The following is a 23437-nucleotide window of genomic DNA, read 5'->3' as shown; positions in this document are numbered from 1 at the left end:
TGAAAATTTTGCCCTTGATGACATGAGCTAACACCACAGTTTTGACTTGTAACGTATTTGCTCTCACCCGTGCTGGGAATGAATTATTGTAAAAACCTTCCCACCCTCACTGCCAACCACTAAGAAAGGGGGTTATTGGGTAATTTCATGGGAGGAATGGAATGCGCATTCCCTCCCTGGAGGGACGCATTCTGGTTACCTAACTGGGCACAGATTGGCAAGAGCCAAGACTTGGGGATCCAGAGGGTGTGTTGGGGTAATGCTGAGTCTGACCAGCTAAAACCACATAGCTTGTCCAGCTAGGACCACCATTGGGGTTTTGGCAGGATTAACAGGAGCTGGGTAGGAGGATTTCCTGCCACCAGTAACTGGTCTCTGGTGAAAGTCCTGCCGATGAGCCAGGCTGGCTGTGCTGTCATCAGCAGTGCCCCTAGATACTGCGGACCTGCCTAGCTCAGGAACCAGATTACTGAGACCACCACAGAGGGCTGACTCAATTCCCACGTTCTGTTGCCAGTTCAACTCCAAGGAGATCCCACTTACCTCCCCACCATGGAGGTAACATTAAAATTAAACCGTGCAAGCTACTAGTGACTGTGATGTTTCTATGTTATTTTGACATCTTACGATGGCTGAATTAGTATTGAAGGCCACCATAGCTTAAGATTTTCCTTCTCTGTAATGTTGCTGCTTTTAATTATCGGTTACAGTCTCCACCACAAAGTTCCTGTTTCATGAAGTTCTGAGGTTGACAATTTCAAAACCGCTGACTGTAGACCAAAAACATGCTGTATATTTTACTGTCTCCTCAAATGGCTTACGGATAACAGCTAATTCAGATGAGTTATCCAGTTCTAAAATAAGAAATTATGATTAAATATCCCCTGTAGCTTGTCTATCAGATAAAGGACATGAGTAAGGCTAATACGCCAGTCTTCTAAACCTTTGCCCTTCATCCGGCTCCATTGGATGAAGAACCTCCCCTGAATAAACACAATGTGTGGGCCTGTAATATAGGCAATTATGATGGCCACAAGCAGATGAGAGATAGATTATAGCTTCCAAAGTATTTCACATTCCATTTGTGTTTAAAAAAAACTTCTTCTACAATGGAATGAAACTTGATGTGTATAAAACCCCAATTCTCAGTAAATCAGATTTATGCTTTGAATTTGAGAGGGGAGAGAGGGAGACTGTGAGAGCGTGATGGTGGGGCAGATGGAGTTGGGTACGTGAAGCGAGCCGATGTTTGCTGAGCAAACGGAATGGCCACATATGGAGATCGCAAGGGTGGGTGGGAATGAGGCTCCCGCATCCAGCTCAGGTGCCCAAACGGCAGCGCTTTGAGACATTATTCTAAAGTTTTTTTAAAAAATTCTGAATGGAAACCCAAAATATTGCTTATGCAGCCCCTGGACGTTTCTTGAATAAGGTGGCCAAAAGGTTGGACAACCCTGGCCTAGATGACCACACTGCTGAACCGTCACGATGGCAGTGGGAATCCCAAAGCTTAGATCCAGTTTTTTCAGTTGGTTTGCATTTCTTCCATCAGGGTTAATGAAGACGTTACCAGGGCTGGCAAGTTACTGCTATGAGGCAAGGCTGTCTAACTTAGGCCTTTTTTCGCTAGAGAAGAGACGTTTAAGGGGTAATTCATAGATTCATAGAATGTTACGGCATAGAAGTAGGCCATTCGGCCCATCAAGTCTGTGCCGGCTCTTTGACAGAGCAAGTCACTTTCACTAACCCCAATCACCAGCTTTGTCCCCATAACCCTGCAAACCCGTCTTCCCCAGATACCTATCCAGTTCTCTCTTAAAAGCTGTTATCGAGTCGGACTTCACTGCCCTTTCAGGCAGATCATTCCAAATTCTAACAACTTGCTGAGTGAAAAAATTTCTTCTAACCTCCCCTCTGCTTCTTTTGGTAGATATCTTAAGACTGTGACCACGGGTCACAGACACACCTACCAGCGGAAACAGCTTTTCCCTATCTCGCCTGTCGAAACCTTTCATGATCTTGAAGACCTCTATCAGGTCCTCGCGTAACCTTCTCTGCTCTAATGGGAAAAGCCCTAACTTCTCCAGCCTGTCCTCATAGCTAAGGTTCCCCATTCCTGGTATCATTCTCGTGAATCTCCTCTGCACTCTTTCCAGTGCCTTAATGTCCTTCCTGAAGTAAGGTGCCCAGAACTGGACACAATACTCCAGCTGAGGCCTAACCAGTGTTTTGTATAGATTAACCATAACCCCTACTCTTATACTCTATGCCCCTACTAATAAAGCTCAGTACACCAAATGCCTTTTTTACTGCCTTATCTACCTGCCCCACTACCTTTAATGATTTGTTTACTTGAACACCCAGATCTCTCTGTATGTTCACCCCCCATAAGGGTTCATAAATAAGATTATTTCCACTGGTTTGTCTAACCAGGGAACACAAATATAAGATAGTGACTGGGGGAACTAAACGAGAATTTAGGGGAACTACAGTACTTCACCCCGAGGGTAGAGATTGTGGAACTGGCTGCCTGAAGCAGTGGTTGAATCAAATAATGTAGAGGCATTTAAGAGAGAGATAGACCTTCATGTGATGGGGAGAGAAATAGAAGGGTGTGGGTGGAAGTACGGAACAGGTGGAGACCCAGGTGGATTGTCAACACCTGCAAGGTAAGCAAGGTCTCCTTGGAGCTGAACTAGCTCCAAAGTGACACATTTGGCAACAGAATGCAGTAATTGAGCCAGTCCTCTTTGATGGTCCTGGTAGTTCGATCCCTGCGCCAAGCGGGTCCACAGTATTATTATTATTGTTGTGCATTTTGCCCACAAAATAAAGTCAATTCAGCTTACAGTATATTCTGTGAAGCGCTTTGAGACGTCGAGAAGACGTGATAAGGCACTATATCAAATGCAAGGATTATTATTTATTCTAGGTCACTGCTGATGACAGCACAGCCAGCCTGGCTCATTGGCAGGACCAGGAAGCGGAGACCAGTGACTGGGTCCAGGGAATCCCTCCAATTAGCTGCTGTTAACCCTCTAAGTCAAATCCTTAACAGGTCGGGTGGTCCTAGCTGAACAAGCAGCGGGAAAGCTTGGGAAAGTAATATCAATGTCAATGGCAAGCTTTGTGGTTTTAGCTGGTTAGATTCTAGCAGTTACCACAATGCACACTCTGTGTGGTCCCAAAGCCTTGGCTCTTGCCAACCGGCACCTTATACTTTCTGGAATTAAGTAAGCAGGATATGTCCAGGGAGAGAATCACATTCCATTCCAACAGTCTATCTCTGGGATTTCCATGTGTAAGTGGGATGCATGCATCTTAAGCATGGTGATGGGTTTTTGCATGTGAAAGACACCCAGCTGACCAAAACAAAATTGGTAATTTATAATAAACCTTTAGCAATTCTGAATTTGTACACGAAGAGGAAACATTAATTGTAATTAAAGAGGAAGAATTTATTGCTTGCTGTGTGAAAAATTTCTAAACAATGCCTAAAAATAGCCTAAACACTAAATATGTCCTTCCAATAGATTTCATAATAATACTTGCACTCTATATAACACCTGTAATATCAAAACATCTCAAAGTGCTTCAAGGTAAATTCTATCAAATGATGTACATTTATAAGCAAATGTGGCAGCCAATGTGTACACAAAGGAAGGTCCCACAAACAGCTATGAATTTTACTGAAGACATCTGGAGAAACTCTTCTGAATAGTGTTGTGGTATTGTTAATGTCCACCAGACCGTTGTCATATTAAAGTCTCATCCAAGTGGATGGCACCTCTGGAAAAGCATTCCTCCAGTCCCTTACCAGAGTATCAATCTCGACTATGATCTCAAAGTCCGAACGTGGGGTTTGATACCATAACCTTCTGACCCAGAATTGATAGGCTAACACCTTTACATCTGTTAGCAATGACCAGCTGTAGGGAAGAACCACAAAAAGAACCATCACCTTTTCCCAGACGGCTCCTGAGTCTGGATCTCCCACCTTAACTAAACTGCTGAAAAAAGATCGACTCTGTAAATCCAGTAGCTGAAACAAACAGCCTGATGGGACGCGTTTTGGTTACCATTAACTTTGTGTCTTAGCTCACAAAGCAATGAGCTAGCACAGACATCTTTGGAACAGGAAAAAAAAACATTCAGAAGGGGAGAACAATAATTGCAGTAAATTCTTTCTGGATGTAAAGTAAGCAATAGGGTAACAGGTTGTGTTAACGGAAACATTTTAAAATCTTTATGACAACCTACTTAGTCTTTACTAATAACCACACGTGACTGATGCAAACACCGCCAAGCCTCATTGTGCACAGTGGATCGGTCGGCAACATCAATCCACACAGTCTTCAGGCCACTTCATCTGATTGACGAAGCTTAACTTTACTTTTTTAATGGATCCAAATCGTTCCAGTCCCAATTCTGGGATCCCAGATCTCCAGCCAATAAAGCCTTGTGTCGTCTTCGGTACTGGGGGAGATGGCTCCACCTACAGAGACAACCAGAACAAGAATGTGAAGCAGGCAGGTAGGATGAAGGGTGGGGAGGGTGACCAAAGGCACAGTCAAAGAGGAGGGTCTTAAGACTTGCCTTGAATGAGGTAAGGGAGGGGGCGAGGCGAAGGGACTGTGAGATGGGAGTTCCAAAGGGTGGGAAAAAAGATGTTTTTTTAACGGGGTGGGTGGAAAGGGCAGAAATATCAGCCAGATTCTCATTGCCATTCAGTGATGCCTGCTTGCTGAAAGGTGTGTGGTCTATAATGTTGGATGATAGGATTAGACTTGGCTGTGAGACTCCACCAATACACCTATGGATGAACAGCCCATGTTTGTGAATGAACAGCTGGCAGGGATGGAATTGTTACCGCAGGCTATAACTTCCAAGAGGACGGTACAAAATTGGTGGCTGGGGGAACAAAAATGTTCTGAAACAAAATTAAACTCTCCCCACAGCAAATTTCATCAGTTTCTTCAGGCTACAATGTAAAGCACTAAAACGCACTTTGAGAAGTCTCACTAACGTGATAAGGCGCTATATTTCTCTTGAAAAGACAAGTGTGAGGGGTGACCTAATAGAGGTCTTTAAAATTCTGAAAGGTTTTGATAGGGTAGACATAGGGAAGATGTTTCCACTTGTGGGGGAGACCAAAACCAGGGGCCATCAATATAAAATTGTCACAAATAGATCAAATGGGGAAGTCAGAAGAAACCCAGAGATTGGTGGGAATGTGGAACTTGCTACCACAAGGGAGTAGTTGAGGCAAATAGCATTGATGTATTTAAGGGGAAGCTCGATAGGTACATGAGGGAGAAAGGAATAGAAGGTTATCTAAACTGGGCCCAACTTTATAAGAACTAAATGAATGAAACAAAGATATTTGAACCTGGATGTACTTGCTGATGGGGGTCGCTGGCCGAACCTTCAGGTGTTCTGGGGTCTCGATTCTACATGTGGATCTCTTCTGCTTCTCTTCAGCCTCTATCTGCATTCAAACATAAAGGGCTTGATGATGATGACAACCCAAAGGATCATACTAAAACACAGATGGAACATGCATATGGTTACATTAGACATGTACTATAGCTAGGAACGTGATTTGAGTTCCGTGAAATTCATCTGGTACCATCCAGTCCTGATCACTGGACCATTTGTATTATTTCGTCTGGATGATAAGAAACAGTTTAAAAAATATATTTTAGTACCCCACCAAACAAGTAAATATCATCCCCTCAATGAGAGAAAATATTAACCCAGAGGTTAGGAAACCCAATGTGCCAGACACTGAAAGTGCAATATGAGTGGTGTCTTAAGAAAAAGAATGAATTCTACAAACATTAGAATGAAGTGAGCTCTGTATTCCTGTATCTCCTCTTACTCTCTGTGAGGGCAGATCACACCCCTCGGTTCGGAAATCCTGTAATACCAATCCCAGCCAACAGAGAGCAGCCTGAAAGCACAGCGGTTACCAGGTGCCCCTAATTTATGGGTTAGATTTGGTCCTGACCTTGTGTAACACAATTGATTTTCAACAGAACTTTTCTGGCAGGTCGAGCCCAAGGAGTAGCTGATATGAACAGATACTATTCTTGATCTTAACCAAGATGCCGAGAGGCAATCTTGAGAAACGTATGGTGGTGGTCTTGTGAATATTACCCCATTTATGCTTTAAAGCTGTTCCATTCCTGCACATCCAATGGCGAGGAAGATCGTGCCCCCATTAACTTTGCATCTGTACCACAGCCTCAGATTTCTTGAAACAACAGCCAACTCAAAACTCCAGACTTATCAGTGTTGTCACTGCTGTGAAATGAGATCATGTTGCCATTGTTTAGGAAATGAATGAATGATTGAATGAATATAGGAACAAATGAATGAAATCAACTACACAATTCAGGGGTGATAAGCAATTTTGGCTCTGCCATCTGTGTTCTGTATTGCATTATGCACGTAAGAAGAAAACATGCTCAATAGAGCATATCTCTCCAGGACCAAACCCACATTTTCCCTCCCTCTGAGCTCCTTAAACTCCTGCCCATCTATGACTCTGTTAGAATGGAATGAAAATTACCTGATCTCGCGCAGTTATCAGAAATCCCCATTTATTTGTCCATTTCTTGGCCGATTCAGATTCAAATTCAATCAAGTTTTTCCTGGAATAAAATACAAATGTAAATTCTTTGTAAATTAGAATCCTGGAACATTTCAGCACAGAAGTAGACCAATCTGACACCAACAAAATATACAGTCTATCCACTTTACAATATATTTTGTGAAGAGCTTTGAAACGTCTCAATGATGTAATAAGGCACTATATCAAATGCAAGGAATATTCGCCCACAAATATACAGTCAATTCACTTTACAGTATATTCTGTGAAGCGCTTTGAGACTCTAGAAGACGTGAAAAGCGCTATATCAAATGCAAGGATTATTATTATTATTTATCATTATTATTATCATAACAGCATTTATGTCGCACCTTTCACATCGGAAGGCCATGCCAAGGCTCTGGACAGTTAAAGGGTTGCACCCGAGCTCAGCATTGGAACCAAGAGGGGTGAAGGATTGGGGGAAGGTCGTCCAAAGCCACGATCAAAGAGGAAAAACAGATGAACTATCTTTGGTCCAGGATGCAGGAGATCAGACCTGAACAATATGTAGAACAGTGCGGATTTCCATGCTATCCAACCCTATCTTGAAACAAAGATTTACGGCACAGAAACAGGGCACTCGGCCCCTGCTCAGTGCGCGCCGGGATTTATCTCCACGCGAGTCTTGACCCACTCCTTACTCCCTTCCACACCCTCAATTAAAATATACTTTAGATCAACAGGCCACAAAGTGCACTGAGGTCTCCGTGCCCAAGTTGCTAATTGTGGTTTTTAATCTCAAATAATGTGGGGATAATAATAATAATAATCCTTGCATTTGATAGAGCGCTTTTCACGTCTTCTAAACGCCTCGAAGCGCTTCATAGAATAGACTGTAAAGTGAATTGACTGTATATTCGTGGGCGAAATACGGATAATATGGGAGATGGAGCTATCAATAAACTGGAGGAGCCTTTCCAGTATTTGGTGCCTAAAAGACGTTGATATAACAGTCACATTCTCGTGTCAGATTCTTGCACGTAACCAAACCACAGACCAGAGAGGGAATAAAGAACGATCCTCCCGTAAAAAAGTAATGATGTTCTGCTTGTGATACGCGACGTGTGTCCAAGGCCGACTTGTCTCTTTAATACTTTCTGGTGAATCTGTCCCTTCTTCCCCTACACCAACACACACGCCCCCCCCCACCAACAACCCCTCCCCACCCCTCCAATACCCCCACCCACACCCCAACCCCACCACACCAACAACCACTCCACTCACACCCCAACCCCACCACACCAACACCCGCCCCCCCCACCAACAACCCCTCCCCACCCCTCCAATACCCCCACCCCACACCCCACCACACCAACACCCGCCCCCCCACCAACAACCCCACCCACACCCCAACCCCACCACACCAACAACCCCCCCCCCCCACCCCACCCCACCCCCACCACACCAACACCCGCCCCCCACACCCCCCACCCCACCACACCCCAACCCCACCACACCAACAACCCCCCCACCCCACCCACACCCCAACCCCACCACACCAACACCCGCCCCCCCCAACAACCCCCCCACCCCACCCACACCCCAACCCCACCACACCAACACCCCCCCCACCCCACTCACACCCCAACCCCACCACACCAACACCCGGCCCCCACCAACAACCCCCCCCACCCCACCCACACCCCCCCACCAACACCCCACCAACAGAAACCCCACCCCCACCAACACACCCCACCCCCATCCCACCAACACCCCCCGACCAACACTCTCTCCCCCCCCCCCCCACACCCCGAACTCTTTCTTCTTTTTAATCGGCAACAACAGCGCCGACTGCACAAACATAGCTCAGTTTATCAATAATAATAACAGCAATAGCACAGCCTCCGGGGGGGGGGACACGGGGGGGGGGGTGGGGGGGGGACACGGGGGGGGGTGGGGGGGGACACGGGGGGGGGGGGGGGGGACACGGGGGGGGGACACGGGGGGGGGGGGGGGGACACGGGGGGGGGGGACACGGGGGGGACACGGTAGGGGTGTGGGGGGTGTGGGGGTGGGGGGGGTGGGGGGGGACACGGTGGGGTGGGGGTGGGGGGGGACACGGTGGGGGTGTGGGGGTGTGGGGGGGGGTGGGGGGGTGGGGGGGGACACGGTGGGGGTGTGGGGGGGGGTGGGGGGTGTGGGGGGGACACGGTGGGGTGGGGGGGGGGGGGGGACACGGTGGGGGTGGGGGGGACACGGTGGGGTGTGGGGGTGTGGGGGGGGTGGGGGGTGTGGGACACGGTGGGGGTGGGGGTGTGGGGGGGGGGACACGGTGGGGGTGTGGGGGTGTGGGGGGGGGTGGGGTGTGGGGGGGGACACGGGGGGGGTGGGGGGGGGGGGGGGGGGGGGGGGGACACGGGGTGTGGGGGGTGTGGGGGGGGGACACGGTGGGGGTGTGGGGGGGACACGGTGGGGGGTGGGGGGGGGACAACGGGGGGGTGGGGGTGTGGGGGGGACACGGGTGGGGGTGGGGGGGACACGGGGTGGGGGGTGTGGGGGGTGGGGTGTGGGGGGGGGACACGGTGGGGGTGTGGGGGGTGTGGGGGGGGACACGGTGGGGGTGTGGGGTGTGGGGGGGGACACGGTGGGGGGTGTGGGGGGTGGGGGGGCGGGGGGTGGGGGGTGTGGGGGGGAACGGTGGGGTGTGGGGGGGACACGGTGGGGTGGGGTGTGGGGGGACACGGTGGGGGTGTGGGGGTGGGGGGGGGTGGGGGACACGGTGGGGTGTGGGGTGTGGGGTGGGGGGTGGGGGGGGGACACGGGGTGTGGGGGGTGGGGGGGGGGTGTGGGGGTGTGGGGGGGGTGGGGGGGACACGGGGTGGGGTGTGGGGGGGGGTGTGGGGGTGTGGTGGGGACACGGTGGGGGGGGTGGGGGGGTGTGGGGGGTGTGGGGGTGTGGGGGGGGGTGTGGGGTGTGGGGGGGACACGGGGGTGTGGGGGTGTGGGGGGGACACGGTGGGGGTGTGGGGGGGGGTGGGGGTGTGGGGGGACACACGGGGTGTGGGGGGTGTGGGGGGGAATACGGGGGAACGTTTGCTCGAAGCGTTCGGATTAAAAAGACATAACGTCCAGTGCTTCAAATACCAACAGCGAATGGTTTGTCTTCAGTTACCAAATGGTGTCCTGAGCCACAAAGTTGTGCAGATTGGAGGGTTCCTGACTTTTGCCCGTCATCCCCGGGGGGGGGGGGGGGGGGTGAGGCTGTGTGTGTGTGGGGGTGTGTGTGTGTGTGTGTGGGTGTGACCGGCTGTGTGTGTGTGTGGGGGTGTGTGGGTGTGTGTGTGTGGGTGTGTGTGGGTGTGACCCTGTGTGTGTGTGTGGGGGTGTGTGGGGGTGTGTGTGGGTGTGTGTGACCCTGTGTGTGTGTGTGGGGGTGTGTGGGGGTGTGTGTGGGGTGTGTGGGTGTGTGTGTGTGGGTGTGTGTGTGTGTGTGTGTGTGGGTGTGACCCTGTGTGTGTGTGTGGGGGTGTGTGGGGGTGTGTGTGGGGGTGTGTGGGTGTGTGTGTGTGGGTGTGTGTGACCCTGTGTGTGTGTGTGGGGGTGTGTGGGGGTGTGTGTGGGGGTGTGTGGGTGTGTGTGTGTGGGTGTGTGTGTGTGTGTGTGTGGGTGTGTGTGTGTGTGTGTGACCCTGTGTGTGTGTGGGTGTGTGTGACCCTGTGTGTGTGGGTGTGTGTGTGTGGGTCTGTGTGTGTGTGTGGGGGTGTGTGGGGGTGACCCTGTGTGTGTGTGGGGGTGTGTGTGGGGGTGTGTGGGGGTGACCCTGTGTGTGTGTGGGGGTGTGTGTGGGGTGTGTGACCCTGTGTGTGTGGGGTGTGGGTCTGTGTGAGGCTTAAGTGTAACAAAGCGGCTCATTGTTTACCACACGTGGCGCTGTTGCCATGGCAGCGGGACACCAGTGTCAGGTCTGTTTGGCAATAATAATATAATAATATAATAATATAACAATAATATAATAATATAATAATATAATAATATAACAATAATATAATATAACAATAATATAATAATATAATAATATAATAATATAACAATAATATAATAATATAATAATAATAATAATAATAATAATTCTTGCATTTGTTACAGCGCTTTTCACGTCGGGAGGACGTCCCAAAGCGCTTCACAGAACACACTGTAAAGCGAATTGACTGTGTGTTTGTGGGCGAACGCGACAGCCGATTGCGCACAGCGATGCCCCACAAACAGTCGCGGATTGAAAATGACCAATTTTTTATTGTTTTTGCTTTTTGGAGGGATTATTATCGCAATCTGCAATAAATACAGCAGGTCAGGCAGCAGCTATGGAGAGATCAGTCTGCCATCAGTTTTGGGGGGAGGGGGAGAGGGAGGGGTGGGGGTGAAACCCAGATTACCACCACACCAACCCCGGTTCTCGACGTGAAAAGCGCTCTGTAAATGTAATGTTGTTGTTCTTCTCAGTTTCTTCAACACAAGTTTTCCGCTTCTTTAACTGTGCTGCTAATTGATTTTCAGTTTCCTTTCAGTGACTGTGCCTTCGGACACCCTCGTACCCCTACCTCCCATGCCCTCTCTCCCCCCCCCCCCCCCGCCCCCCCGATTACAACCCCCAGTTTGGGTGTAAATTCTTGACTATCCAGCGCCTCGGGACATGCTCCCGCCGTGAAAGCCACTGTACAATCCCTTAAAAAAATCTACAACTCAATCTCAATCAACTGTTTGTGGGACATTGCTGTGTGCAATTGCAATTCGGTTACCGCCGAAGGTACGGTCAAAGAGAAAGGTCTTGCTGCAGGCCACGGAGGGTGCGAGACGGAGGGGCTCTGGGATGGAGGAGAGAGGTCAGGTCAAACTTCCTAGAAATTATTTATTATAGTTGTTTACAAAGATTTATAAAGAATGTGCAGCACGAAAACAGGCCACTCACCCCAAACCGTCCTTGCTGGTGTTTATTTATTTTTCGAAAATGTATATTTATTTATCTATAAATAAAATATTTGGTACAACAGAAATCCAAAACAAACACAACGTACAATGTCTTCTGTCGCATTGTTCCATTTCACCCGATGCAAAAACATTCTGTGCCTTACGTTGCATTCCTTGACCGCACACAGGTTGTTGCCACGTTTTTTGGGTTGCTGCCTTTTACACAGTCGGGAGTCGCCCCTTTGTGCGCCGCACCCGTGTGCATGTCCACACACCCTGATAAGGCGCACTTGCCCCTTTCGGAAGGCGCCCTCATGTGCACCGTACGCACTCATGTTTACTGTACCTACATTTTTGGGTCACTCTTTGGTTACAGCTCAAGCGTCCTTCTGCACCCTTACTTCAGTCAGTTTTGGGTGCGCTCGTGGGCTTCCTGGTGAGTGCGCCCCGAGCGGGTTGTATCGGAGCGGCTCCTGCTAGGGACAGGCCCCCCCATCTGGCCTTTGCCATTCTTGAGCTGAACTTCAGCTTATCCTTCAGTATATAATCCCTGATCCTAGCCTTCGCGAGCCTGAGGCAGGTCCTCACCCTCCCTTCTTTCTGTCAGAGGAAAGAGTGTTCAAACTCTAGACGAGTCTCCACCTACTCCTTACTTACTCACTCCCTCCCACACCCTTCTATTCCCCTCTCCCTTATGTGAAGGTCTAGCTTCCTCTTGGATGCATCTAAACTCCAGATAGGACCACCCTACTCGTTAGGACTTTGGCATATTGGGTTAACAGGAGCTGAGTGAGATGAATCGCTGCCCCAGTTTCCTCTCCTTCCTATCAAGGTTTTGATTATTTTTGCTTTTTCTGAGGGAAATTCTGCCAAAGTGGCCAGTAGTTCTCCATGAGCTGGGCAGTGAGTGTTGGGAAGCTATTCACGTGCGTGTGTGGGGAGATGACCACAGTCGAACCTTTGCCTCTATTATCATCCACCTTCCACTAGGAGTCAGTGGCTCGCAATTAGGAGTGGGGACACTAATTTTCTCCTCCCTAACCCAGGAGGATTGAGACAAAACTATAAACCTATATGCTAACTCAACAAATAGGACCATCCTACCAATCAGAGTCTGCATATGAACTTGTGACCATGTAGTGTTTATGACCCAGTGCAATGTCTACCAAGGAAGCCGTTTCTGTGCAACTTAAAAGTCACACAAAATAAGGTGCTGTGCTTCACTGTGAGAAGAGAGAAAGTGAGATCTGGAAGCAATCTCACCATTACAATGTGTTAACTCCATGCAAGTACAATTTGGATGTTTGTCTGCAACTGTGTGAATGTCATTCCTGTTTATGTCACAGTAACGATTCACTGTGCATATTGTAAGTCTCTCACATTTGTACCCAGCTGACATCTACTTAATCTGCTGACTGCATGGAGAGCCAATGAGTCCACCTCCCACTGATGCTCCATACACTCAGTGCTAGACTCTGCTCTGAAACCATCTGCCTGTGAACGTAACCCTTGGAACTGTCTCTATCCTACATGCAAGTTGAATCCAAATAATTCCTGATTTAAAAAAANCTCATCTCCACATTAGAGACTTTCTTTACTCAGAGTATGTGTCTAACTTAATTGAATAAATAAATATACGGTCAATTCATTTTACGGTATATTTTGTGAAGTACTTTGATAAGGCATCATATCAAATGCTGGAGGGAATCTAATGAAGGAAATCTGGTTGTGTGTATCTATAGAATCCCTGGGAGAGAGTTACTGACTGGAATATAATCAAGAGGTTTGTGTAGGTTATATATAAATAGATCCTTTCAGTTGGTTACAGGTGGGATCTAATCAAGGGAAGCAGGTGGTCCATATATAGCATAACTCCCTAGGAGTCAGGTTCGTTCAATTGACGAAGGGTTGTGGACCTGAAGTGTTGACTCACTTTCCTTCCTCCATAGATGCTGCCTGACCTGCCGAGTGTTCCCAGCGACTTCTGTGTTTGTTTCAGATTTCCAGTATCTGCAGTATTTTGCGTTAAGTTACAAGACTGAATCTGAATGAGGTAGGCCAGTAGTTAATATACAGAATCCGTGGAAGTGAGTTACAAGATGAAATCTAATTGATGAAGTTGCCTGTTTTATATAAAGAATAATATTCCCAGTCTTCTTTGCTCAGTTACTTATGCCTCTGATTAACAATATTTGGTTTCAAGATTCACATGAGGTATATGGAGTTACATATCATTTTAAATAGGATTGAAAGTTCTTTAACATATTTTACAGAACAATATTTTAAAATGCACTAAGACAGTAGAACAAGAGGACATGGGATTAACGTTGCAAAGGGTAATTTCAGGACTCGCCCTCCTAACTTGCCTTCTTCAAGGCCCATCTCAAGACCTTCCTTTTCAACTGTACCTTTCGTCATCTTCCCTCCTCCACCATCCCCCCCTTGCCCTTCACCACACCCCCCTTGCCCTTCTCCCCTCTCTTATCCCAACCCCAAGCTCGGGTGCAAACATCTCATTGTTCAGTGCCTTGGCACATCCTCCTGATGTAAAAGGTGCTATATAAAGGCAATTTGTTGTTGTGGTAGCTGATTTAAAGAAAACTCTGCTTTTGAGGAAGAAATAAACTACAGAAACCCTGACCTCCCCAAGGTAAGTGTGCCGGTCCTAGTGGAAACCTTGCAGTGTTAACTAAAGCAAGTACACGTTGGCTCTCCTGCACCTTTCCGTACTGAGTACTGTGATAATACAATGCAGGAAACATGCGGGTTGCTTAAAACAAAACTCGCATTTGTTGATATAGCGCCTTTCCCATTGGGAGGATGTCTCAAGATGCTTGTAAGATGGATCCCGCTCGTATTCCTTTCAGACGTTCTCCCTACATTGGAAAGCGCTATACAAATGCCATTTGTTGTTGTTGATGAAGTGGATAATGATAATAGTGACCCTTCCATTTGGTGTGGCGCCTTGTCTCGGAGTGTTTCACGGAGCGTGCTGTGCGGTGGATTGGCTGATGTTGAGTGGCCGGGGTTGGGCATGGCAGCCGGTTGTGGGCACCCGTGTCCCACAGACGGTCGTGGGTTGAGTGAGCAAATTATTACCATTTATGGAGTAGAGGAGGCGAAGGACAGACACAAGTGAAAGAAATGCAATGTGAATAAGGACAGCTGGTCATCAGAAAAAGCAAAGATTGTAAAGAACAATTATTAATGTCCTTCAGGAGCAATTGGTACAGCCTTGTGCAGAAACCCTTTTATTCCACAGCCTCCCTCCTGTCTGCCTTCACCCTCCTCCTCCCATTCCTTCTCTACACCCTCTCTGTCCTCCCCGTACCCCTGATTTTAAACTTTCAGGTTTGTGCCTCAAGACCTTTCTCTTTGACCACCTGCACCTTCAACCAACCTCCTACCCCTCCCCTTCCTGCCCTCCTGATCCCAACCCTCAGCTCGGGTCCAAATCCCTGACTGTCCAGCGCCTTGGGACGTCCTCTCAATGTGAAAGGCATTTTACAAATGTAATTTGTTGTAAGTTGCTGTTGACGGTTAGTACCACCAGACAAATGTAAACCATACACAAAACACATAGTCACTCCACACTTTACAACATCCTGTGAAGCACTTGGGCACATGCTCCTGATCTGAAAGGCACTACAGTGTATAGCAAATGTAAGGATTATTATGTGGAACTCTCAGTAATTTGGTTTGGAGAGGCAAAAGTCAGGAGGAAAATGTTCTTTCTTGAAAATATGTTCACACAAGACGTGCGTTTTGTATATGGTTTCCAAATGTGTCAGTTAGCCGACTGACCAAGAAAAAAAGAGACAGGGATATGTGAATGTAGTTAGCCCCATACCACTTTGCTCATGTATAAAACACAGCAATACTGGCTGTAAAGCTGAAATCATTGGGTGTGAAAACAGTGACTGTATAAAATGATAATCAGCAGAGGAAGTGCTATCTGGGTGAATGAGTCACTTTTTCACCCTGTCTAGAAACCAGTTCAGCCCTTAAAAACACAAGGGTGAATGAAAGTTCAATTGAATTGGCAGAGTGGGGAAAAAAAACTAACCTGTTAGGTGCTGGAAACCTGAAATGGTCACATTGGTCTCTTCACTGCAGGAACTCTTGTGGGTGGGTGGGTGCTGGGGTGGGGGTGACAATCTGGTCGCAAAGGAGACGATCAAACATTCTGTGGAAACGAACATCACAATGGATCATGTTAATGGAGAACCCAAGTTGCTTTAAACGATGCATAGGTCTAATTCCATGTAATTCTCTGTTAATTTTCATTTGCTCAGGAACACAATTTGGGAGAAAAGTGTAAGAAGTGTTTTGTTAAGGTACTTACCAAAAATTTCCAGCTAATTCAAGTAAAATCCTTAATTGACTTCATTAACATGTGGTATTCAGAGCAGCATTATTTTCTTATTCAAATTGTTTTTTAAGAGGCTTTTAGTATATGACCAGTTGGTTTTCGCGTTAACAAGTTACCAGTTACTGTCAAAGGAGCCATCATGGTCATTCGGTAGGAGGTAGGGATGGGAACGCTAAGCGTATTTAAAATGTTATTTTAAGTTAAGCTTAAGCTTTCGTTTACTTCAGCTATTACTGCTCTGAGATAAAAAGTCTGACTCTTCCAGTGTCTGTGTAAGTAGAAGGTACTCCTTGTGTTAGAGATTTATTGTCAAGTTAACAAAGGAAACGTTTTATCCCCATTGATTTGCAGCTTTGACAAGCTTTTTCTTCTGGTCAGCTGGGAAACCCATCACCAGGCTTGAGTATCCAAACAAAACTGCATCCTACCTACACATGGAAATTCCAGAGAAGTAGATTGTTGGAATGGAATGAGCATTCTTTCTGGAGGGATGCATCCTTCTTCCCTAATTCCTCCTCCGCCAGGTTGCTAGTAATATTTCAGGAGATAATGTTTGATGTAATGTTGGAGGTGAATGAATAACTGGCACTCACGTGCAGGTTGAGACTTGCTTTCAAAATCTTTGGAGTTTTTTAAAATTGTATTTCGCTCCCCAGATTCACCCACCAGCTTCCGAACCAAGGGCTTTCTTTAATTGTACAGGGTGAGTTTCGTAGCTGGTAAAATTGCCTGAATAGACGAGAATAATTTCTGAGAGGCTGAGAGATATTACCATATTTTCCTAAGTGAAAATTTATTTTGTACCAGATTATAGTCTCCAGAAGTTTCCCCACTACTGACATTAGGCTGACTGGCCTGTAGTTTACCCTTTATCCCGGGTTTTTAGTACCTTCTCTAGGTTTATTCTTATCTTATCCAACTTCCCTACCCTCTCTGATACTGTATCATTGGCTTCATCTTCTTTATGAAGACAGAGGCAAAGTACTCATTCAGTACGTCAGCCATGCCCTCTGCCTCCACAAGAAGATTTCCTCTTTGGTCTCTAATCGGACCCCCCCTACCTTTGACTAACCTTTTATTCTGTATGTGCTTATACAGTACCTTCGGGTTCCCTTTTATGTTACCCTTTAATATTTTCTCATACAATCTCTTTGCCTCATTTCTTTTTTCAGTTCTTCTCTGTACGTTCTATATTCTATTTGCTTATCTTCTGTACTTTGGACCTGACGTTTATCATAAGCTTCTGTTTTCTGTTTTAATTTAATCGCAATTGCCTTAATTTTTTTTNAATCCTTGCATTTGATATAGCGCTTTTCACTTCGGGAGGACGTCCCAAAGCGCTTATTCATGCAGGGAGGTTTGGATGCCCTATCTTTCCCCTTTGTGGGAATGTATTTGTTCTATCCTCAAACTATCTCTTCCTAGAAGGCTTCCCATTGCTCATTAGCTGTTTTTTCTGCCAATCTTTCTTTCCAGTCCACTTTGGCTAGCCCTCTTCCAGTTGTGTATTTTCACGTTTGATTGTTCCTTGTCCCTTTCCATAAGTACTTTAAACCTAATGATCAATGTTGTGATCACTGTTGTCCAGATGCTCTCCTACTGAAACCTGCTCCACTTGCCTCACTTCACTCCCCAGAACTAGATCCAGCACTGCTTCCTTCCTCGTTGGGCTGGAAACATACTGATCCAGAAAGTTATCCATAACCGTGTCTTTAATCAATATTACCACCCCCCTCCGTTTTTTCCTTCCCCATCCCTCCTGAATACATTGTAGCCAGGAATATTCAGCTTCCATCCATTCAGCTTAGTTGAGCCAAATCTCTGTTATTGCCACTACATCATAATCCCAGGTGGCAACTTGAGCCTGCAGCTCCCCAATCTTATTTGTTACACTCTGTGCATTTACGCACATGCACTCCAAGACCGACTTAGTCTGCTCTGCATTTCTCCCCCGTCTAATCCCTCCTTTTTCAGGATTACTCCTGATTGCATTGCTATTCGTCTCTCCCAGCCCTCTATGTAACTTGTTTGTCTCTCCAATACTACACCCTGATTCCCTTTTACCCCCCCCGCCCTCGAAATTAGTTTAAACCAACGTTTGTTACTTTGGCTGCTGCTCGCACAAGGAGCTGGGAGCAGGAGGATTGATTAGCTTCTAAACCAGGGAACTCTGTCATCCCACAGTCCACGATTACTGCTGACTGTGGAAATCAGAGAGAATTTGTTTCTGATCAACAGAAGCAGTGAAAGTAATGAGGGTACCAGAGAACATGATCAACGGCCTGCCTCCTCCTGTTTCTATGTTTCCAAGTGTGTTGGGATACTGGGGAGTAGAAATTCCACCTAAAATAGATTTACTCTTTTCTTTTAATATTTCCGACCATCCAGGATTTGGCAAATTCATAATATTTTGATGTTCAGGTATTCCGATCAGGATGTCCTCTCGACGTGAAAGGCACTATACAAATGTAATTTGTTGTGGTTAATTTTGTAGCCGGTTTCATACGAAACTACAGACACTCCTCATAGACTGAATTTAACAATTTGTCAAGTTCTGGTCCTGCTGAAAAGCTAAGATAATCGACTAAATATACAGTCAATTTATTTTAGAGTATATTCTGTGAAGTGCTTTGAGACTTGAAGACGTGATAAGGCTCTATCAAATGCAAGGAATATTATTATTATAAACACAGATTATAAATACTTAATGTTGTGAAGAACCTCCCAAACTAGAGATCACAATCCATCTTCACTTGGGCAGTGTTGGTAAATGCTCTAGCAGCCAGCGGAAATTGGTAATGCATTACCTGTAAGTACACATAAATTCACTTAGAACTGAGCCCTGAAAAGGGTGTGTGTAAAACCACACAGCTAAAGAAGAGCTGCCACTGGTTGCCTTAGATAGGTGGTTGCTGAATAGAGGTGGCTTGTTATGGAAATTCGATCAGGATTGTTCCAGGGTGGTTGCTAATAGCAGGTCGTTACTGAATAGAGGTGGTTGATTTAACAGGTTTGCCTGTATTTGGTAATAAGTGATTGCTACAACCCCAACAATCTGAAATATTACCAGCAACCCGGTTGGGGAGGAATCGTACATAAAATCTGGGACTTTTTAAGAATAGAAAATGCTGTTGGCCACTAGAAGGCACTCTTACCTCTGTATCAGTCTGTGTTCAGCAGCAAATGGAAGAAACTAATCTTTACCAACTTGTACACTGTAATTTTATTTCTGTTCTTGTGAAGAGCCATTGTATTTATTTGTGAAAGTCATATTCTTTTCTCATTTTCTCAGATCTCTCCACAGCTCAAATATTAGTTTGCTTCCTGCCCTCTGTCAGCATCCCTGTCAGAACTGCTTCATGAGTGGGATGAAGGATAATAATCCTTGCATTTGATACAGCTCCTTATCACGTAATTGAGATGTCTCAAAACACTTCACAGGATGTAAAGTGGAATGACTGTGTTTTGTTGTAGGCTCCCTGTTGCAGAATGGGATTGATTTCAAGATCCTCATTCTAACTTTCGATGCTCTTCATGCTGTGGCACCTCCCTACCTCTCAATCTACTCACTCCTAGTGCACCACTCACCTCCTTTTGCTCAGCTGACTCAGATCTTCTCTATGCCTCTTGTGCCCTCTGCTCCACCATCATCGGCCGAGCTTTCAGGCACTATGCCCGAATCTCAGGAACTCTCTGTCTCAATCCCTCCATCTTGTCCCCTCTATCTATGCCCATCTTCAAATCACACCTGAAGACTTTCATCTTAGACCAGTCAGCCACCCCCACCTTACGGCTTGGCATCAAGCCACACCGCAGTCAAGTGCTCAAATGCTACTTACTTGAAGGACGCTATATAAATACAAGTTGTTGTTTTCGTATCAAATGCAATGATATTATTGATGACAATTGACTTGTTTAAATTTTCCTCCAATTTCTCCTATTTAAATGAGCAAAAGGCAGCAAGCCTGTTCCATGAATCATTGTCAGTATTGTGATTGCTCGCACTGTAGCAAACACAATGTCTCTGGAGCCTAGACTGAAATCTAGGGCAGACACAGAGATTAAGTTCTCTGCTGTCTGTCTGGTGACCTATTTGAGTCCACAGATGAATTTAGTCTGGAGATACTACAGTCTGTTCAGTCTGTTTCCCAATAGTCAGAACCAAAGCACAGCCTGAGCCAGAGAGATTCTCCTCACCGGGCAAACCTTTGACTCTTTCCTCTGCACTTTTCAGGAGATTTAAGAACACGTGCAATGCACGGCTGAATAGCAATTGATTCTGTCTGCGCTAAAAAGTGGTAGAAAGTATTCTATTCCCCGGCATCGTCATCTTTTGCCAGCAAGCCAGCTGAATCGGCGCAGACAGAATTTACGGCAGCAAAAATAAGGCAATTAAAAACAATAATAGCTGACATATAACAGCTCCGCAAACCAGAAGATTTAGTTTATTCTTCAGTTGCTGTAATAATGGCTTTCCAGACCAGGAGCTCCCAAAGCTATATTTTAATGACTTAACAGATGGCTCTGACACTTCTGAACCAGAAAGATGCTTCTGTCTGATTTTTCCAGTCTATAGAATCTGCAATGCATTACTAACGCGAGCACTGGTGCAATTTCACATCCTCTGACTGCAGAACAGTCTGGGCACGTAAATGCCATCTTTAGCAAGTGACAGCAGACAGCAGGGGGAGGGGGGGTGGGTGATCGGCAGGGACCAGGGAGAAGAGATTGTGAGGTTGAATCTTGTGTTTGCTCTCTAGCACTTTAACCCTTTGGGATTTCAGGTTTATTTATTCGGTGCAGAAAGGAGATTGTCACAACGGGACACTGTACCCGTATTATGAATTAGGAAATGTCTGCAACTCTTGTGCATTTGTGGAACTGTCCTTTATAATAAGGTTCAGTTTTAGAAGCTTTTCTTTTAAACAAAAAATACCTGACTTGGTACTTTCAGTGGAAGCCTCCCAAATGAAGAAGAGGTATATAAGAGTTTTGCCCACAAAATATACTTTATAATAATAATTATCCTTACATTTGGAATAGCGCCTTATCCTATAACATGCTTTGAGACGTCTCAGTAACCTGATAAGGCACTATTTCAAATGCAAGGATTATTATTATTAAAAATCTGTCCTATCTGACACTCAAACCTCTCTGCTCATGGCTTGCGACCGTTTAAAATTGTGGTAAATAGTTGCAGTTAATGTAGTTTCTTATTACGTAATATCTCAAATCCTTTCTCACTTCAGGGACTAAATTTGTGAGATTTGCCAAGAGATTGACTTAGAGAATTCTGTTCAGATATACTGAACAACTGAGATTCTCGAGCAACTATTTATTTTGTGCAGCTCGCAAGTTGCACCTCAGTACAATTGAAGAAAGACTTTGCAATTCTATATCACCTTAAAATGCCTCTAAACACATTACAGTAATGACTGAACATTGTGTTGACGTCTTTTGTAGGTAAACAAGGTCCCACAACCTACCACGAGATGGTTGACCAATTAAGCTAGAGATTGCTGATCAAGACCACAACAACAATATTACAGTTGTATAGTGCCCCAACAGGCAGATTAACCTGGGTTTAACCTGTCAACCAAAGGATGGCACCTCTTAAAAAATACAGCACAACAACAACTTGCATTTATATAGCACCCCTCACACAAGGTAATGTCCCAGAGCGCTACTCCACTACAAGGCTGGAGTGTTGGCTAGACTTGCAAGTTCAAATGCAAGGGCAACTTGATCCCACAACCTTCTGATCCAGAGGCAAGAGTGCCACCAACTGAGCTAATTTAACACCACTTTGAGCCCCTTTGAACTTTATTCACTGTTGTACGGTATAAGCAAACAAGATTGCTTTGCAAGCGAGAGATCTGAGTTCAATTCCAGGCAGGGCAAAACCTTGGGCAAGTTTCCTTACTCCACACAGAGCCTAATAATAATCCCTCCAAAACCAAAAACAATAATAAATTGGTCATTTTCAATCTACGACTGTTTGTGGGACATTGCTGTGCGCAATTGGCTGCCGCGTTTGCCCACAAATATACAGTCAATTCACTTTACAGTGTGTTCTGTGAAGCGCTTTGGGACGTCCTTCTGACGTGAAAGCGCTATATCAAATGCAAGGATTATTATTTTTATTATTATTATTGTGAATCATGAATTCCACCAGCAACTTGGGCAGGACAAAACCTTCGGCAAGTTTTCTTTCCATACGCCTGTTTACCTAGCAGCAAGTAGGAACCCAGTTGTTAGTCGGTTGACGGATCGCTATCGGATGTAATAATCCCTCCAAAAAATGTGTGCTGTCTTGCCTGCTGTCAATGTGTAGCTGAACGAAGTGTTCTGTTTACTTTCTCACTGAGTTTCTTTATCCCTTGCCATTCATTGGCTTGCTGGCTTCACCCTGGCTGCCATGACACTGGTTTCACTTCCAGTGTAACTGCAGCATCACATCATGTCACGGGGTAGATTAATGCCATTGAACTTCACCTTAATCACCCACAAGCTTTTCACACTGTATCTTCCTGTGATTCACCCTATACCTCAGTGATACTGGATGATGACTTTCACAAATAACACCAAGTTCTGAAAATTGTGCCAGTAGCTTTCCAACTCTCTATTTCCTTTCCCAACTCAACTGATCCCTCAACACTCACCAGTCAATCCATTTCTCATATTCACTGCTCTCTGCGTAATGTAATTCAATCTTAATTGACAATGTATTTAAATCTTTTTAGTTCTGCCTTTAGCCACTGTGCCCCGAATCTCTGGAACTCCCTGCCTAAATTCCTCCCTGCCTCAGACCTGCCCTCTCTTTGCCCATCTTTAAATCACACTTGAAGACTTTCCCCTCCGAACACGGTGACCTCCCCTCTCTTTCCAGTGTCGAACCACACCGCTGTTAAGGACTCCGAGACACTAGCCCGAATTGAAGGGTGCTGAATAAATCAAGTTATTGTTGTTGTTTTCCTGCTATCCCCAATTTCACCCGACTGGGGACTAGCAATCCACTCGTAACTTCTCAAGTCTATTAGTTAGGCTAGATTGAGATGATTTGTCCATTGATGCCATATCCTGGGAAACGACATGTCTTAAGCGACTGCCAGGATGGTGGAAGATGAACGAGATGGACCTTGTTCTTCTTTTGCCTAGTAAATTCTTATGTTCCATCTCTGTACAGAATACAAACGATGGGATACCAAGCCAAATCTGTCTGAACCTTCCATTCTTACCAGCGTGACATTGAATTTCAAACTCCCTCGCAATGTGAGACTGATTACACCAATTATGTGTTCACTACAGACATACCTGTTGGGATCCGGATTGAAGCTGCCAAAGTTTATGTCTTTAGTTAACAGCTGTTGTCTGGAGGAAATTATTGGCTACTGGAAAGCATCAGCTGCTTTTCTATAACCACCTCCCTCCTCCACACGTACACACACACACACAGATTCACCTCCAAAAGCTGAAGTTAAATTAGCCACTCAGTTTACTGTTTC

General features: G+C 45.9%; 1 protein-coding gene across 1 annotated transcript; it reads right to left on the bottom strand.

The window, feature by feature from the left end:
• Window positions 1-3469: 3469 nt before the first annotated feature.
• LOC103173019 (uncharacterized protein C20orf85 homolog) lies at window positions 3470-9829 on the bottom strand. Its single transcript, XM_042341934.1, has 4 exons — window positions 9768-9829; window positions 6575-6656; window positions 5390-5488; window positions 3470-4495 (listed from the first exon to the last, which is right to left on the bottom strand). The coding sequence occupies exons 1-4, from the start codon at window positions 9827-9829 to the stop codon at window positions 4340-4342; spliced, it is 399 nt and encodes a 132-aa protein (XP_042197868.1). The 3' UTR covers window positions 3470-4339.
• Window positions 9830-23437: the final 13608 nt, after the last annotated feature.

This window comes from Callorhinchus milii, unplaced genomic scaffold, assembly GCF_018977255.1.
Source record: "Callorhinchus milii isolate IMCB2004 unplaced genomic scaffold, IMCB_Cmil_1.0 Scaffold18, whole genome shotgun sequence".
Lineage (NCBI taxonomy): Eukaryota > Metazoa > Chordata > Chondrichthyes > Chimaeriformes > Callorhinchidae > Callorhinchus > Callorhinchus milii.
Note: the sequence above shows the minus strand (reverse complement) of the source record. Positions and strands in the feature narration are given on the sequence as shown.

Bases quoted from the DNA above. Each gene is read 5' to 3' on its own strand.
- LOC103173019 (XM_042341934.1), bottom strand. From the start codon at position 9,829: ATGACGGGCAAAAGTCAGGAACCCTCCAATCTGCACAACTTTGTGGCT. The intron at 6,657-9,767 runs GTAACTGAAGAC...ATTTTATTCCAG, and splicing joins GTGGCTCAGGACACCATTTG to GAAAAACTTGATTGAATTTG. The intron at 5,489-6,574 runs GTAATTTTCATT...GTTTGAATGCAG, and splicing joins TGATAACTGCGCGAGATCAG to ATAGAGGCTGAAGAGAAGCA.